This window comes from Lagenorhynchus albirostris, chromosome 7, assembly GCF_949774975.1.
Source record: "Lagenorhynchus albirostris chromosome 7, mLagAlb1.1, whole genome shotgun sequence".
NCBI lineage: Eukaryota > Metazoa > Chordata > Mammalia > Artiodactyla > Delphinidae > Lagenorhynchus > Lagenorhynchus albirostris.
Window position 1 is genome coordinate 44905299 of NC_083101.1, and position 17284 is coordinate 44922582.

The window sequence follows — 17284 nt, forward strand, 5'->3', positions numbered from 1 at the left end:
GAAACTTTACATTTGTAACCCTTTGCATTTTCCTTTTGAATTTTGAACCATGTATTACTGCATTACTATTCAAAAAATAAATAACTTTAAACTTTATAAAAACATTGTATTAAAATGTAACATTAACACAGAATAACCACAGTACTTTTTTTTAGCATTGCCTTATTTCAATTATTAATTTAAATTATGAAAATGAAGCCACTTCATTTTTTTTGAGAATTTAAATATTTTATTATATAAAGTTATACCCAGAATTGTGCTTCATTTTTTCACTATATACTTTAACTCAAGGACATTTCTAAAAGCAGTACATTTTAGAAATCCTGAAAGAAATTCCACTAGCTATAGGCTATTTAAATACTGCTTACAGAAAGTATTTTAAAAAAAACGAGGGCGTACAAATGAACTTATTTACAAAACAGAAGTAGAGTCACAAATGTAGAAAACAAACTTATGGTTACCAGGGGATAAGGGGGGGAGGGATAGATTGGGAGACTGGGACTGACATGTACACACTACTATATATAAAATAGGTTACTAATAAGAACCTGCTCTGTAGCACAGGGAACTCTACTCAATATTCTGTAATGGCCTATATGGGAAAAGAATCTTAAAAAAAAAGGAGTGCATATGTGTATAACTGATTCACTTTGCTATATACTCAGAACTAACACAACATTGTAAATCAACTATACTCCAATAAAAATTTAAAAAAAAAGTATTAAAGGAAAGCCAGCACCATACAAACAGCATACACTTAAATAAAAGAGATGAATGCTTAACATACAGAGTAATGATTTTTTGTTTTTAAAATAAATGTATTTTTTTATTTTTGGCTGTGTTGGGTCTTCGTTGCTGTGCGTGGGCTTTTTCTAGTTGCAGCAAACGAGTGGGGGCCGCTCTTCATTGCGGTGCGCGGGCTTCTCATTGTGGTGGCTTCTCCTGTTGTGGAGCACGGGCTCTAGGTGCATGGGTTTCAGTAGTTGTGGCACACGGGCTCAGTAGTTGTGGCTTGTGGGCTCTAGAGCACAGGCTCAGTAGTTGTGGCGCACGGGCTTAGTTGCTCCACGGCATGTGGGATCTTCCCAGACTAGGGCTCGAACCTGTGTCCCCAGGTGGATGCTTAACCACTGTGCCACCAGGGAAGCCCCAGAGTAATGTTTTTTATTCACTGATAAACTAAAGGTCCATTTCAAGATGTCTCTCTTGTATACTTCATTTGTTTTATTAGCAAGCAAAGCCCTATAAGGGATGGCTTCATCTAGTCCTCAGACTTGGATCCATCTTCATCTTGACTAATCTGGAAGTAATGAAGTTCGTAAATCTCCTTGTCAGATGCAACCACACGAAGACAATCACGAAGATTTTTCTTTTTAAGGTACTTCTTGGTAAGGTATTTCAAATACCTTTTAGAGAACTGTTTCTCAGAAACAACTGACTTTATTCTTGAAGCGTTCAATGTGAACGACATTCCCAAGATTTCCAGTTTTTCCATTCACTTTAACCTTCTCCCGTAGACACTGTTCAAAATTTCCAGAATTAAAAATTCCATCTTCTACTGGATGAGTAAGGTCCAAATTAAACTTTCAGGTTGACTTCTTAGGCTTCTTGTCTTTCTTCGGCGCCATCCTGAAGGCCCGCCGCGCGATCAGAGAGCCACTTCATTTTCAATATGATTATATCTTTTTAACAGAATCCGTGGTCCCTGAGCAAGTTTAATTCTCCTGAATAAAACAATCTTCTTTTACCGTTATTTTGAAAGACTATTTTGCTGGATGGTAGAATAAATTGAGTGAAACGAGTTATTTTCTAAGAATAACATCAAATGCAGGTAGGGCAGAGGTTTTATCCACGAGCCCAGAGAGAAATGGGGCGGAAAATGAACGCAGGTAAATAAGAGTTAGTGGTTAAGTCTGACATTGCTATGGGCCACCGTTTGATGTTAATGCTGCACCGCGTTACGGCTCCTTTGCGCTTTGGTGGTCTTCCAAAGTGCGAGTACTAGCCAGAGTTAGGTTCCTGAATGTTTCCCGATCTGCTGCCATGACCAGTCCAGGGCTTGGGTTAGGGCTTTCGCTGGCCCCTAAACACTGAAAAGATGACAGTGTCCCTCTACATTTATGCAATTAATATATGCCCAATTATGGGCATATACCCTGAGAAAACCATAATTCAAAAAAAGTCATGTACCAAAATGTTCATTGCAGCTCTATTTACAATAGCCCGGAGATGGAAACAACCTAAGTGTCCATCATCGGATGAATGGATAAAGAAGATGTGGCACATATATACAATGGAATATTACTCAGCCATAAAAAGAGACGAAATTGAGCTATTTGTAATGAGGTGGATAGACCTAGAGTCTGTCATACAGAGTGAAGTAAGTCAGAAAGAGAGAGACAAATACCGTATGCTAACACATATATATGGAATTAGAAAAAAATGTCATGAAAAACCTAGGGGTGAAACAGGAATAAAGACACAGACTTACTAGAGAATGGACTTGAGGTTATGGGGAGGGGGAAGGGTAAACGGTGACAAAGCGATAAAGAGGCATGGACATATATACACTACCAAACGTAAGGTAAATAGCTAGTGGGAAGCAGCCGTATAGCACAGGGAGATCAGCTCGGTGCTTTGTGACCGCCTGGAGGGGTGGGATAGGGAGGGTGGGAGGGAGGGAGACGCAAGCGGGAAGAGATATGGGAATATATGTATGTATATAACTGATTCATTTTGTTGTGAAGCTGAAGCTAACATACCATTGTAAAGCAATTATACTCCAATAAAGATGTTAAAAAAATAAAATAAAAATAGAAATTCACTTAAGAAATTCATTAAAACAACTTAGGGCGAGCGAATGCAAGACCTTCCTTCTAGACTTTCTGAAATAAAAGTTCCTATTAAATTCATCAAAGCTGAACTTTTTTTCTGCATTTCTCCTTTGCTAATGTGTTAGCCTTAGTTCAGCGGCCTGTTCCACCACCCAGCACTCACCGGCTCTCAAGCCCGAACCACGCGGCTGCTCGCAGGTGCCATCCCCAACCTGCCAGGAATCTCCTCCTTCGCCCCACCCATCTGGCCCTTGCCCCCGCCTACTTCACGCGTTGTTGTGACATCAGCGCGCCGTCGCCAAAGGCCGGCAGCAAATGAGCGCAGGTGGCTGCGGCCCTTCGTCGTACTCTCGAATGCGCAAGCGCGGTCGTTCCGGGTGCTCAGAAGACCTGGCGGAGCCAGGCGCTGATGGAGGCCTGAGGGCGGCGGGGGCGGGGCGCGCCGCGAGCTGGGGGCATGTCCACGGCGGGCGCCGTCTAGAGGAGGGCCAAGCAGCCGCCACCACGCTTTCAGTCGCGGCGAGACGCAAGCGAGCCAGGCCGAGGGCCGCGGCGGCGATGCAGCGACGGCGGCGCCCTCCGCCGCCAGTCTCTCAGCTGCCCGAGGGCTGCGGGGGAGGCGGCGGCAGCCGCGGAGGAGGCGGCGGGAGCGAGGAGGTGGAAGTGCAGTTCTCCGCCGGGCGTTTGGGCTCCGCCGCGGCGGTTTCGGCGGCGGCGGCCACGCGCAGCACAGAGGAAGAGGAGGAGAGGCTTGAGCGCGAGCACTTCTGGAAGATCATTAATGCCTTCCGCTACTATGGGTAAGGAGCCCGCGGCGGACCCCCGCTCAGCCCGTCGGCGCGCCCGCTGCTTGCGGCTGACCCGTCCGCACCGTGGCGCACGCCGCGCTCGCCCTCCGGTCGCCACGCCTCCGGGGCGTCGGAACCGGGCCGCCTGAGCTGACCTCCGCGCCCCCGAGTCATCTCGCACCACCTTAGCCCCTCCCGGCGCTGCACTCTCGCGTGTCTGCCGCGCCGTCTGTTGCTCAGCCTCTTGTCTTCTGATCTCTGGATCAGATTAGCCCTCTTGCCTTTCCTTCCTCGTTAAAGGTTTGGCTTGAGGCGGGTGAGGGTGACCGGAAAAGTGCTGTAAGAATTTCAGATAGAAGATGGTGGTGGTAAAATCGTCCAGTGCTGGGCATGATTTGTATGTATTGTCGCTGTCCTGCAAACTGAACAGACGGAGAGCCCAAGTTCACCTACACGTGGGATGCCGTAGGATGTTTTTTTCTCAAACTGTTTTAAGTTCTTGTGAGAGCAGCATTAAGATTTCCGCCCCTCACACACCCCCCACCCCTGGCGCTGCGAAAACACAGCACTTTTGTGATGAGCGAGTGAATGATGCTGCTCAGTGCCTTTAACTGGTGGGTGAAATTAAGATCGGAGATGGTCCGGATGTTCTAAAATTTGCAGAGTTTTTAAGGGGGGAATGAAGGAAAGCACTGTAGGAGCCGCTTTTATGATTTTTTTTCTGCAAATATTTATCGAATTCTCACTGTGGGTTGGGCACAGTGGTAGGACTTTTAAACTTCCTAACTTTAATTTTTCTTGTAGATAAATCGTAAAGTAGCTTAGTCACAAAATTATAATTCCAAGATCTGAAAGGGACTTAAAACAATTGGATTTTCAGGTAAAGAAAGCACTTTTATTCGTGTGAGAGATGAGTACACCGACGGCAATGTTCTGAGTCTGCAGTTGGAATCTGATAGATGTGACCTCCTACTGAAGTAAAACTGTTCCCTTAGATGGGCTCCTGCTGTGCTTTATGCAAATTTTTAAATATTGGTTGACTGACCTCCTCAAGGGCAGGGACAGAGCCTTATTTATTTTTACGTTGCCAGTGCTTGGCATGTTGTTGGAGCTCTATTTTTAACAAATAAGACAAGTAGTAGCAAAGAAGTACATTTGTCATTCCCAAATAGTTTGTCAATTTGTAACTGATGGTTAAACTAGTTTGTTACTATTCTGAATTTTAAAACTTGCTTAATGAAAGCTTAAAGTTACTTCAGACTCTGATTAAATTGGTGACATGAAGTTTTGAAGTTGAGACATCTTGATGAAATAATTTACTAATTAAACTCGGGCATAGGAGCCATGGATTGCATTACTTATGGAGCTCAAAAGGGAATTAGTAACATGGGGATTTGATTTAGTATCAACGGAGTGAGGAAGGCAGACAACTGGAGCATTGAACTTGTTACAAGTATTGTGTCTGGAAGAACCATGCAGCGAGGGGAAGAAGCTGACAATAGATAGCCAGAAGTGTTAGCTGCAGAGAAGTCTGGTATATTTTACTGTTGAAAAATGTAGAAAGAATACTGGGAAATGTCTTGACTATTGTGGACTCAGTTAAAATGTGTGTTTGTATGCAGTTCTAATATATTGGGACTAATTTAAAATTGATATTTATGATTGAGTATCAGCTGGGCCTTTTTGTGGGGGAGGGCAGGGGATTTTGACCTGAAACTAGGACCTAAGTGTGGCAATATAGAAAAGGGCACTGTGTGCACATTCTGGTGGTTGTGATACAATTTCCTATACTCTCCTCCCTCTTCTTTACCAGTTCAGTGTGGGACTGAGGAAAATTTCATTTTTAACAACAGTCCTTTTTATTTGCATGTACTCTCTTAATGAAAAAATTGAAATCCCTGTACTGAAAGTAGTATACAATTAAAAGTATGTTTAGGGGTATGGGAAGGATTGTGTAGCAGAAAACACTGGATTATTACATTCCAACATTTTATAATCTTCTAGACCTGTACTGTCCAATACCATAGCCACTAATCACATCTGGCTGCATTTAAGCTTAAATTACTTAAAATTTAATAAAATTAAAAATTCCTTTCCTCAGTCTCACTAGCTACATTTCAGATGCTCAGTAGCCACATGCGGCTATTGTCTGCTGTATTGGGCAGTGCAGATGTAAGCCTTTCCATCATTGTAGTAAGTTCTTACGAACAATTCTATTCTAGACCTTTAGCAGATGCTTCCAAATTTCAGACAGTTTGGTTTTACTACTCACTGCCTTTTTGTCAATATATAGGAGATTTAGATAAAGGTCATAAGGCAAGAAATGTCTTTTGGTTAATATTTTCTCTTTCCAAGAGAAAAACAAATATCATATATTAATGCATATATGTGGAACCTAGAAAAATGGTACAGATGAACCAGTTTGCAGGGCAGAAATAGAGACACAGATGCAGAGAACAAATGTATGGACACCAAGGGGGGAAAGCAGCAGGGGGGAGTGGTGGTGGGGGGATGAATTGGGAGATTGGGATTGACATGTATACATTAATATGTATTAAATGGATAACTAATAAGAACCTGCTGTATAAAAAAATAAAATTCAAAAAAAAAGAATTCTCTTTCCAGTGGCTTCCAGTCCTGTACTTTCTACAGATTTTAGATGACATATTCTGACATCATTCTTAGATGACATATTCTGACTGAGGTAAAAATGATGATAGCATTGTACTGAATAGCAAAAAATGTTAGCCTTAAAATACTGCTCTTGTTATGAATGGAGATACCTACTCACAGAAGAAATACTACATTTGAAATATCAAACGTCGTCAGAAATGTCCTACTTTTAGAAATAGCAGTTAGGTGAGATCTTAAAAACTGAGATGTAGAGCTCATTTTTACAGGTGAGGGGATATGGTGAGCACCTTGCCTAGGGTTATACGACCAAATTGTGGTAGAGTCTGGCCTGAAATCCAAAGTCATTAACTAAAAATTTACCCTGCATTAGTAAGTAGTGGTACTAGTAAGACAATTTTAACCTTGGGCATTTAATAAATATTTTAAATGGATTGAGACAGACTCTCCTCTGAAAAGGTGTGCTTCCGTGTTTGGAATTGTAGAATAGTTCAACAGGTGCAGAGGAATGGGTCTATGACCTTAGCCCTTGGCTAGATCCAGCACTGGACCCACTTTGAGTCAGAGTTGGGGTCACTGCTGAGATCAGCCTTCTAGAGAGAGCTGGAGGTAGGGATACCCTTGAGGAAATGTGGCTGCTGACTCTGTTCTCCTCTTAGGTGCCCAAGGATGTAGCCTCTTAATGCTGACTGAGTTCAGAACCAAGGAGAGTCTGAAGGTTGTAAAACATTCCTTTAAATTAAGGTTGGCAAACTTTCTTTAAAGAACCAGGCAATGAACATTTTAAGCTCTGAGAGCTAGGTCTCTGTTAAAACTGTTCAACTGTATGCTTGTGTGAAAGCAACCACAGGCAGTATGCGAAGGAATGAGTATAGCTGTGTTCCAGTAAGAACTCTTTACAAAAACAGACAAGTAGCCAGGAGGTCATAACTTGCCCACCACTGTCTTAAAACACATTGATAATGTAAGCATTTACAGAATAGGGAAATTAGCCCCAGTTTTAATAGTATAGTAAGGATTGGACTCTTCTCAACTTTCATAAGACCTCACTTATTTCAAGATAGTATGTAGATGTATGTTATGGACAGCTTTGTATACCATTAAGTAACCAGGGGTTAAGGGATATGCTGCATCTCATCCTGCTCTGTGTAGTTACATCACTTTCTTTGTTGTGTTTTGTTTTGGTTTGGCTTTTTGTTGTTGTTTTTGGCTGCATTGGGTCTTTCTTGCTGCGTGCGGTCTTTCTCTGGGTGTGGCGAGCGGGGGCCACCCTTCATTGCAATGCTCAGGCTTCTCATTGCGGTGGCTTCTCTCATTGCAGAGCATGGGCTCTAGGTGCGAGCGCTTCAGTAGTTGCACGCCGGCTCAGTAGTTGTGGCTCGCAGGCTCCAGAGTGCAGGCTCAGTAGTTGTGGCACACGGTCTTAATTGCTTCGCGGCATGTGGGATCTTCCCGGACCAAGGATCAAACCCGTGTCCCCTGCACTGGTCAGCGGCCTCTTGAACCACTGCGCCACCAGGGAAGCCCCATTACATCACTTTTATATGGAATTAACAGAACTTTTATATGGATTGGCTTTTCTGACCAATCCATAACTTACTCAACTCCCCTGCACTTATGGAAATAAGTAGTCTCCAAGGAGAACCAGAAGTGGTGCCGAGGGAGCATAACTGAACATTTATTGATTGCTTTTTACATACGCTGAAATATGGAGTTTAAATAGTGACAAAGATGAGTTTTGTATTTTAGAAGAATTTATCTGATTGGAGGTTAGAGGGGGTTAGGTTGGGGAAAGCATATTTAGGTAGCAGGCCTTTCAGTTTATCTTTGGGAGACATAGTGAGGGCCCGAGGTAAAGCATTGGAGGAGGGGGAATATGTAGATAGTTTTATCAAGTAGAATCAAAAGGATTTCAGGCTTCTTGATTGTGTGTGCTATGAAAAGAGGCATTTTAGGATGACTCATTAATTTCTGACTTGAGTGGATGTGTGGTGTACCATTCATCAACATCAGCCATATAGGAAGATGTGCAAGTTTTTTTGGTGGGACGTGTGCTAAGTTTAGTTTGGAAATGCTGAGTTTTGAGGCGTGGTGAGAGGGAGTTGGTGGGGTATCCAGTGCCGAGGAATTCTAGGAAAGGATTACTGTGAGACTATTTAACCTGTTGACAGTGAATTGTAAACTGTTGCAACTCTGCTGTTTGCCCACTTTAAGTAGTTACTTAGTGTCATACTCTACTGATAGGAATGTAAATTGGTAAAATCTTTCTGAAAATCAGTTTGTATCAAGAGGTTTAAAAATACTTATCTTTCTGATCTGGTAATTCTTTTGGGAATTTGTGGTAATTTTTTTTTTTTTTCTAAAATAGACAGATTTTGAACACAAAATTTCACTGTATAGACAAGTGAAAGTATCTAGATGCCCAATGTTTGGGAAATAGCTAAGTAAATTTTGGTTGCCTAAGATGGGATGATGATGAGCAGCCCTTATAGTCATTTGTCATATAGATATTTGAGAACATTTTTTCTGACCTGGGAAAATTCTTTTGATAAGGATGAAGAATTACAAGTGTTTCTGAAACTTTAATGTGCATGTGAAGCATTTGGTGATCTTGTTAAAAGGCAGATTACATTTCAGTAGGTCTTGCGTGGCACCAGAGATTCTCCATTCCAAACCACTTCCAAGTGATCTGCTGTGGTCTGTACTGCATTTTGACTAGAAAGGTGTTAGATGACTTTGTCTTAAACAGAGAGAAATATGCCAGAAAGTTAGAAGTGGTTGCCTCTAGAAGAGGAATTATTAGGAATTTTTTTTCCTCCTGAATACTTCTACTTTTCTTCATTTTTCGTATTTTCACTGTGTACACATTAGTTATATAAATTATGACTATGATAAAAATCATATGACTATGATTTAGGCACTGGGCTAAGTGTGTTGTGTGCTTTATTTTGTTACACTTTCAATGAAATCCATTAAGTAGGCAGAGGAGTATAATGGTGTCTACCTCGTGGGGTTTTATGGAGATTTTTCAGAATAATTCCTTTTAAGTGACTTGGTTTAGTGCCTGACATTTATTAAATCTCAATAAATCATAGCTTCTGTCATCATCATCATTGTTATGTATTTCCTTGTCTTGGTGTATGAGACTGTTGAGCCACAGGGAAAGGAAGTAACTTGCCAAGGGTCACATAAGCGAATAGGTAGCATAACCTGAATCTGGATCTGTTACACTCCAGAGCTCGCTGTTGTACTGTCTCCAGGGGGGAGAAAAAGCAAACATTAGTGCAGCCACTGCCTACTTGGTTTCACATTATCCCTAACCATCCCTAGAATACCACCACACGCAATCTTCTAAAAATGTGACCAGGTTTTTGCTTCAGTTTTGTCAAGTTTCTTCAGAACCTCTTTAAATATGACTGTTCAGAAATTATACAGTAATTTGACATATGATAAAATGACAGAATTATTTGGATAAATAGACTCAGGCAACCAAATGAAAAAGAATATTTTTCATTTCCATTTAATATTGAGTAAATGCTAAAAGACATTTAAAAGAAGCATATGCATTTATGTATTTGTTTATTTGTATATGTAAAATGTAAAGAATGATGTAGTGAACGCGTACCACCCAGTCTACAGAAAGAACATGATCTTATCCTTTTCCCCTCATAGGACATCATTTTCCTGCATTTTCGTTTCCTTACTTTCTTTGTAGTTTCTCTACATATGTTTAGTCCCTACAATATGTTTTGTTTCTGAGTTTTATCCATATTATTGTGTGTAGCTGTATTTATTAACTGTATTCTGTGTATAGCTATACTGTATTTTCTTCGTTCAGTCTACTGCTGATAGACTTTTTGGGTTGTTTCCAGATTTTTTGCTTGTTATTTCTTACAGTGCTGTGATGAGACTTATTCATGTGTCATGTGCCCGTTTGCAAGAGTTTCTTGAGTATGTGTCTAGGTGTATGATTGCTTGGTCATAGGGAGTCTGCATATTAAGCTTTACTAGGTAATGCTAAATTTTCTGAAGTGGTTGTACTAATTTACACACCCACCATCAATCAGTATATAAATATTCTAAATCTTCCGTACTTTTACCAGTATTTCATATAGTCAGGCTTTAAAATTTTGCCCATCTGATTGATGTAAAATGACATTTCATTTTGAGTATAATATTTAACTTTTAAAAATGATGTTCTTTTTAGGTTTTATTTCTTTAAAAAGTCCTCAAAGTGACCGTTAGAGTTATCTGGAAACTTTTGGAATACAAAGTGTGAATATCGTCATGTAAAAAGCTATAGAATTTCAGTTTTTCATTTGTTTACTACTTTTGTAGTATATAAGATCTTTTACAATATTTAACAAAATTCAACTTGGTTGGCTCTTAATAATTTCAAAACACATTTTGTATATATTCTAAAGTAACTTCAGAGCAGTATTCTGCTACTTGATGGAGAAATCTAAAATTTCTAAAATCAAAGCTGTTCTGCTGAAAATTTTAATTTTGGAAATTGAAATCATAAAAATAAACATGTTGTGCATTAATCCTCTTTATGTTTCCTTTTTTCTCCCTTCTAATTGGTGCAGGTGTTTTAACTATTTGTCTTTTGTTTGGTTGCTTAGAGAGTTTGTAATAAGATGAAAATATACGAAACTTCGTAAATCGATATCCTTTAAGAAACCAAAAGATTGAAAATGGCTGGACAGTATCCAACATTATAAGGAAATAATTGTACAGGAAGAGAAACTTAAAATAAGATTGGCCTCTGGTGAGAATTCTTTGCCAATTTAAAAAACACCTTTTATGTTTTAGCACCAGTATGCATGAGCGAGTGCACCGAACAGAAAGACAATTTCGATCACTCCCAGCTAATCAGCAGAAACTACTTCCGCAGTTTCTTCTTCACTTGGACAAGATCCGGAAATGCGTTGATCATAATCAAGAGATACTGCTCACCATTGTGAATGATTGCATACATATGTTTGAAAATAAAGAATATGGAGAAGACGTATGTGCAAGTTTGTTCTATTTGTTTTTATTTTAGGGTTTGACTTCTATATTTTGAGATCTTTATCTTCCTGGATTTCATTTTTATGAAATGAAAGAGTCATTGGCTCTACTTAGAGAATGTTTTCACTTGTATGTTCAGTCATTTTATTAGGTTTAATAGAACAGTATGCCAGAAACTGGATTTGTTCACTGATTTTTTTCCCCTAAAAGTACTAAGATAATTGTGGGCATTTTGATACACTTTTCACATAGTGTTCCGCCTATTGTGGCATATGGAGTTAGTGACTTACATTTTTATCAACAACTTTCCAAGCTGTGTGAAATTAATTTCCCTTGCTAAACATTATCTTCAGAATCTTGCATCTATTGATGTTCCTCTTTTACTCTAAAAGATTATTTTCCCTTATAAATCTCAAGGGACTGGAAGTAATAGAAACTGAAGTCCTGTTTTTGTATCCACAGGATAGATACAGTTGGGCCACTCCAGTGTGAGCCTTTCCATGCTGCCCCATCAATGACCTGGAGGCTCTTTCTTTCCTCTCTTAGACGGAGAGAATATTTGGTCTCCATAGCAGCTCAGTTCTGGTCCTCTCTTGAGTAAAGACTGCTTAATTATATGGTGGTTTCATGATTAATGGACCATACTGTATTGAGGGTAAAAGTGAGACCACCAAACTCTTTTCATTTAGAATCTCAAGCTGCACTTGAACCCCGGTCGAGTTGAAAGGCTAGTGACCTACCCTCTAAACCATCTATAAAGCCCCTTAGTAGCATGTTTATTTAATCATATTCAAGATTGATTACTTTCTGAGAAACGAATTGATTTCTGTTTTTTAAACAGGAGAATGGAAAGATTATGCCAGCATCTACATTTGACATGGATAAGTTAAAATCCACATTGAAACAGTTTGTGAGAGACTGGAGTGAAACTGGGAAAGCAGAAAGGGATGCCTGCTACCAGCCAATCATTAAAGAAATTTTAAAAAATTTTCCAAAAGAGAGATGGTAAATAGTATCTTGTTTTTAACCAGTTTCTTTAAGATATGTAAGCACTGAGTTTCTCTAAGAGATATTTCACAGTGTTGATTCATTTTTACAAGTTGCTGTGTGACTGTAGTTTTTCATGTGTGGGTGTATGCTGTTATATTTGTTCTTGGGTACTTTGTGTGAGATTGCAGTTAGTGTTTTGAATAATTATTGCTCTAGCACTATGGGAAATTACTCTATCTAGAAATTACATAATGAGAAGATTAGATTGAATGTTCATTATCAGCGACATTTTTTTTAATAATTTGCTTTATAGCAGAGCAAAAAGCTGCAAACTATTTTAATTTTCCTCATTATGGCATATTTGTAAACAAGTGAGGGATCTATAGCTCAGAGAAGAGATTCTTAACTTTTATATGCCATGAAAACCTTGAGCAGTCTGAAGCTCATAATTTTCTTTTTCAGAATAACATAAGTGAATAAAATAACATCCATAGGATTACAAAGAAACCAGTTATTTTGAAATATACTTATGAAAATACTTAAAAAGCAAATGTTATGTAACCTGCTTTTTATCATGTATCACATTAAATAAAAGTCTTGCAGGAAGTGTTAATGTACTTTGAAAATAACTGAATGGTATATGCTATTTTGAGAATCTCAACAGCTAATGTGAAGTGAAAATATATATGATTTCTATTGGTGATACAGTTACAGGTACTCCTAAAACTACTGTTGTTTGTTGTCTACATTCATAATTGACAAAAGAATAATCAGTTAAAGGTTAATGAAATGAAAATGTAATTTTTTTCCACCCCCTTATAGGTACAGTGAATTCTGTCTGTAGACCTCTTTGGTCCATGGATCCCAGGTTAGGAACCTGACTTACAGGTTATATATTTAAAGAGAACCACTGGGTGGAGTTCAGTCTGTTGTTTAAAAGGATCATTGTAGAGAGAGAGGCTCCTTTTCCTCATCTTCTTCCCCTCCTCATTGATTGACATCTTTAAGTTTGGATGTATCCATTCAGAAATTTCCGTACATATGTGTGTGTCCCTTCTCTCCCTCTCTTTTTTGAAAACTTTTTATTTTGAAATAACTTCAAAATTACAGATAAATTGTATGAATTGTACAAAGAGCTCCCATATATTTTTTTACCTAAATTCACCAATTCTTAGCATTGTACCTTTGCTTTTTTATTTCCTTTCCTATTTCCCTTCCTTTCTTCTTCCCCCCCTTATTAGTCTATAGCCGTACATATACACGATAATTACTTAAACTATTTGAGAGATTAGTTTCCATATATCATGCTTTTTCACTGCTTAATACTTGAGTTTTTTTCCTTAAGAACAATGATATTCTTACATAAGCATACAGTGCAGTTACCAGATTGAGGAAATTTAAACTTGATTACTGCTTTCTAATCAATGGTCTATATTTAAGTTGCATAAATTATCCTAATAATGTCCTTTATGACACTTATTTTTCTGTACAGTTTAGGATCCAATCCAGGATATTGTGTTATGTTTAATTCTAATGTCTTTAATCTGGAACAGTTCTTAGGCCTTTTTTTTGACTTTCATGACATTAACATTTTTGAAGAATACAAGTAAGTTATTTTATAGACTCTTCCTCAGTTTGACATTGTCTGATGTTTCTTCATGATTAGATCTAGATTATATGTCCTTTCTCAAAATAATAGATAATTGATGTTGTATCCTTTTCAGGATATCACCTTCAGAGACATGCAAAGTCTGTTAGCCCATCATTGATGATTCTAATCAAGATGTTATTTGGTTTTCCCACTGTTTAGTTACTGTTTCTCTTCTTTTTTTAAAAAAAATAATTAATTAATTTATTTCACCACGTTGGGTCTTTGTTGCTGAGCGAGGGCTTTCTCTAGTTGCGGCGAGCAGGGGCTACTCTTCGTTGTGGTGCGCGGGCTTCTCATTGCGGTGGCTTCTCTCATTGCAGAGCATGGGCTCTAGACGCTCGGGCTTCAGTAGTTGTGGCTCACGAGCTCTAGAGCGCAGACTCAGTAGTTGTGGCACATGGGCATAGTTGCTCCGTGGCATGTGGGATCTTCACAGACCAGGGCTCGAACCCATGTCCCCTGCATTGGCAGGTGGACTCTCAACCACTGCGCCACCGGAGAAGTCCCTGTTTTTTTTTTAATGGAAGAGAGCAGATAAGTACTTTTTTCTTTTTAAATACCTCCTTTTTCATACACAAAATGGAGCATACTATATATTTTATTTTGCACTTTCCTTTTTCCACTTAATCCTCGATTAGCTCTGTATCAGTTCATGGAAATTTTACTCAATCTTTTTTTTTTTAAAACAGTTTCAGAATACTTCAACCAGTCTCTTATATTTGGTTATTTAAGTAAAGTAGCTGGCAGTATCTTGCAATTATAATGCTACAGTTAATAACCTTGTGCATGTATATTTTTGTATTTTTGGAGATGTATCTTTAGTGTAAATTCTTAGATGTGGGATTGCTGCATCTGAAAGGTAAATGTATATTGGTTGCTGTGCAACAAAATACCATAAATTTAACTGCTTAAAACAACACATATTTATTATTTCATAGTTTCTGTGGGTCAAAAGTCTGGGCATGGCTTCACTGAGTTCTCTGTATAGGATCTTATAAGGCTGTAATCAAGATGTCTGCTGGGCTGTGTTCTCATCTAGAGGCTTGACTGTAGAAGCATTGACTTCCAAGCTCACTCAGGTTGTTGGCAGGATTTGTTTCATTGTGGTTTCAAAGTAACCATGTTAAAGGAAACAATTCAGTGGCATTAAGTACATTCACAGTATTGTGCATCCATCGTCTCTGTATACTTCTAAAACGTTTTCATCAACCCAGAATAAATCCCATACCCATTAAACAGTTACTTGCCATTCTCTTCACCCCATTCCCCACCTTTGTCAGCAGTGTTACTAGATGTGGTTTTCTTTGTGTTTCTCCCACTTGAGGTTGGCTTTGCTTTTGGAGGTTTGAGTAGATATATATCACCGAATCAATAATTCTTTGCTCTTATCTCTTTACATGTTTCTCCTACCTTTTTCTCTATTTCTTTCTCTTAGGGATGCCAGTTACATGTATATTAAACTGTTTGCTATTGTCTCTCAGGTTTCAAGTGGCTCTTTCTCTACATTGCCCCTCCCCGATAACTCGTTTTATATTTTAGTTTGGATAATTTCTATTGACTTCACTTGAACTTCACTGATTCTTTATTATGCCAGTCTGTTGATAAGCCCATTGAAAGACTTTAAAATATCTGTTTTATTTAGTGAGCCTTTAACATGTAATGGATGCTGATCCACCTTGTTTGAATACTTTTATGTCTGTGTGCCATGTAGATTGTCTTTAGCTGAATAAGTATGAAAATCACCCAATGTATTTCTGCTTGTGACCAGTCGTTTTTTGGCATGCTGTGCTGTAATTATGTTCTGAACACACAGGTGAAGGGATAATAGATTCGTTGTATACTTTTGATTTTTTTAATCACTTAAAGCTTTCATAATTTTTATTCCATTGTTGATGAAGTCATGACACTACTGATGTTCAATTCTATAAATATTTCTTCAGTCAAGTGTATAGGGTTCTGGGTGTGAGACCCAGAAATAGCTCAGTAAGCGAGTAACTTTGGACGCCCCACAATTGAATTTATCATTATTTCAGCCATGTTGTCAGACTTAAAAAAGAAAAAAAAGACGACTGCTTATTTCTGCATGTCCAGATATCTAATGTACAAGATTCAGATGTAGAATCGGTAATAATTCACTGCCTTTTTGTGTGTGCTCTGCAGATACGATTTAGAAAGAAGTTTTTTAGTGACATGTTTTTTCTAGAAAGAAGTTTATTCTTAGGCTTCAAAGCTAGGCAGATTTCAAATATTCAACTACAGATATTTCAGATTTCAAATGCTTGACATACATAGTACTCACTTGACAAGCTTTTAATTTACATTTTTATTGTCCATAGGCTTTGTTAATGCATTTTTTTTATTATGTCTGGATTGAAGATGATTTTCATAGATAAGATTGTGTGATAAGATTTGACTCTTTCTTTTTTTGCGTGTGTTAATCCGTTGTTAGATATATGATTTGCAAATATTTTCTCCCGTTCTGTAGGCTGTTTTTACTTTCTTGATAGTGTCTTTTGATATACAAAATTTTATAATTTGAAGTCTAGTTTATCAGTTTTTTTCTTTTGTTACCTGTGCTTTTCATACCATATCCATTAAATCATTGCCAAATCCAGTGTCATGAAGATTTTCCCCAATATTCTCTTCTAAGAGTTTTATAATTTTAGTTCTTAAGCTTAGGTATTTGGTCCATTTTGAGTTAATTTTTGCATATGGTATCAGGTAAGGGTCTGACTTCATTCTTTTACATGTGAATATCCAGTTTTCCCAGCACCATTTGTTAAAAAGACTGTCTTTTCCCCCCATTGAATTGTCTTGGCACTGTCCTTGAAAATCAATTGACCATATGTGACGGTTTATTTCTGGACTTTCTATTCTATTCCATTGGTCTATGTGTCTGCCCTTTGCCAGTACCATACTATTTAAATTTCTGTAGCTTTGCAATTTTTGAAGTCAGGAAGTGTGATTCGTACATTTTATTCTTTTTCAAGATTGTTTTGGCTATTTGGGGCTGCTTGCAATTCCATATGAATTTCAGAGTCAGTTTTTCCATTTCTGTGAAAGAGGCTATTGGAATATTGTTAGGGAGTGTGTTGAATAGGTAGATTGTTTTTGGTGTATTGATATCTTAATAATGTTAAATCTTCCTATCCATGAATACAGGATGTCTTTCCATTTATTTAGGTGTTCTTTAATATCTTTAAGCTTTGTTTTTTAGTTTTCAGTGTACAAGTTTTCAATGTAACACCTCCTTGTTTAGATTTATTCCTAAGTTTTAAATTCTTTTAGATGCTATTGTAAATGGAATTGTTTTCTTAATTTCCTTTTCTGATTGTTCATTGCTGATGTGTAGAAACAACTAACTTTTTTATGTGTTC

General features: G+C 38.2%; 1 protein-coding gene and 1 pseudogene across 2 annotated transcripts in view; one reads left to right on the forward strand and one right to left on the reverse strand.

The window, feature by feature from the left end:
- Nucleotides 1–341: 341 nt before the first annotated feature.
- On the reverse strand, nt 342–2124 carry LOC132523585 (large ribosomal subunit protein eL22-like; annotated as a pseudogene).
- A 1073-nt stretch (nt 2125–3197) lies between these two features.
- CARNMT1 (carnosine N-methyltransferase 1) overlaps nt 3198–17284 on the forward strand; it is a 40163-nt gene continuing 26076 nt past the window's right edge. The window contains exons 1-3 of one of the 2 annotated variants that reach the window (XM_060154966.1): nt 3198–3634; nt 11069–11264; nt 12108–12271. In XM_060154966.1, coding sequence (XP_060010949.1) covers nt 3393–3634; nt 11069–11264; nt 12108–12271 — 602 coding nt within the window. In that variant the 5' untranslated portion in view covers nt 3198–3392. The remainder of the gene's footprint in view (nt 3635–11068; nt 11265–12107; nt 12272–17284) is intronic. The other variant, XM_060154967.1, reaches the window with a different exon arrangement.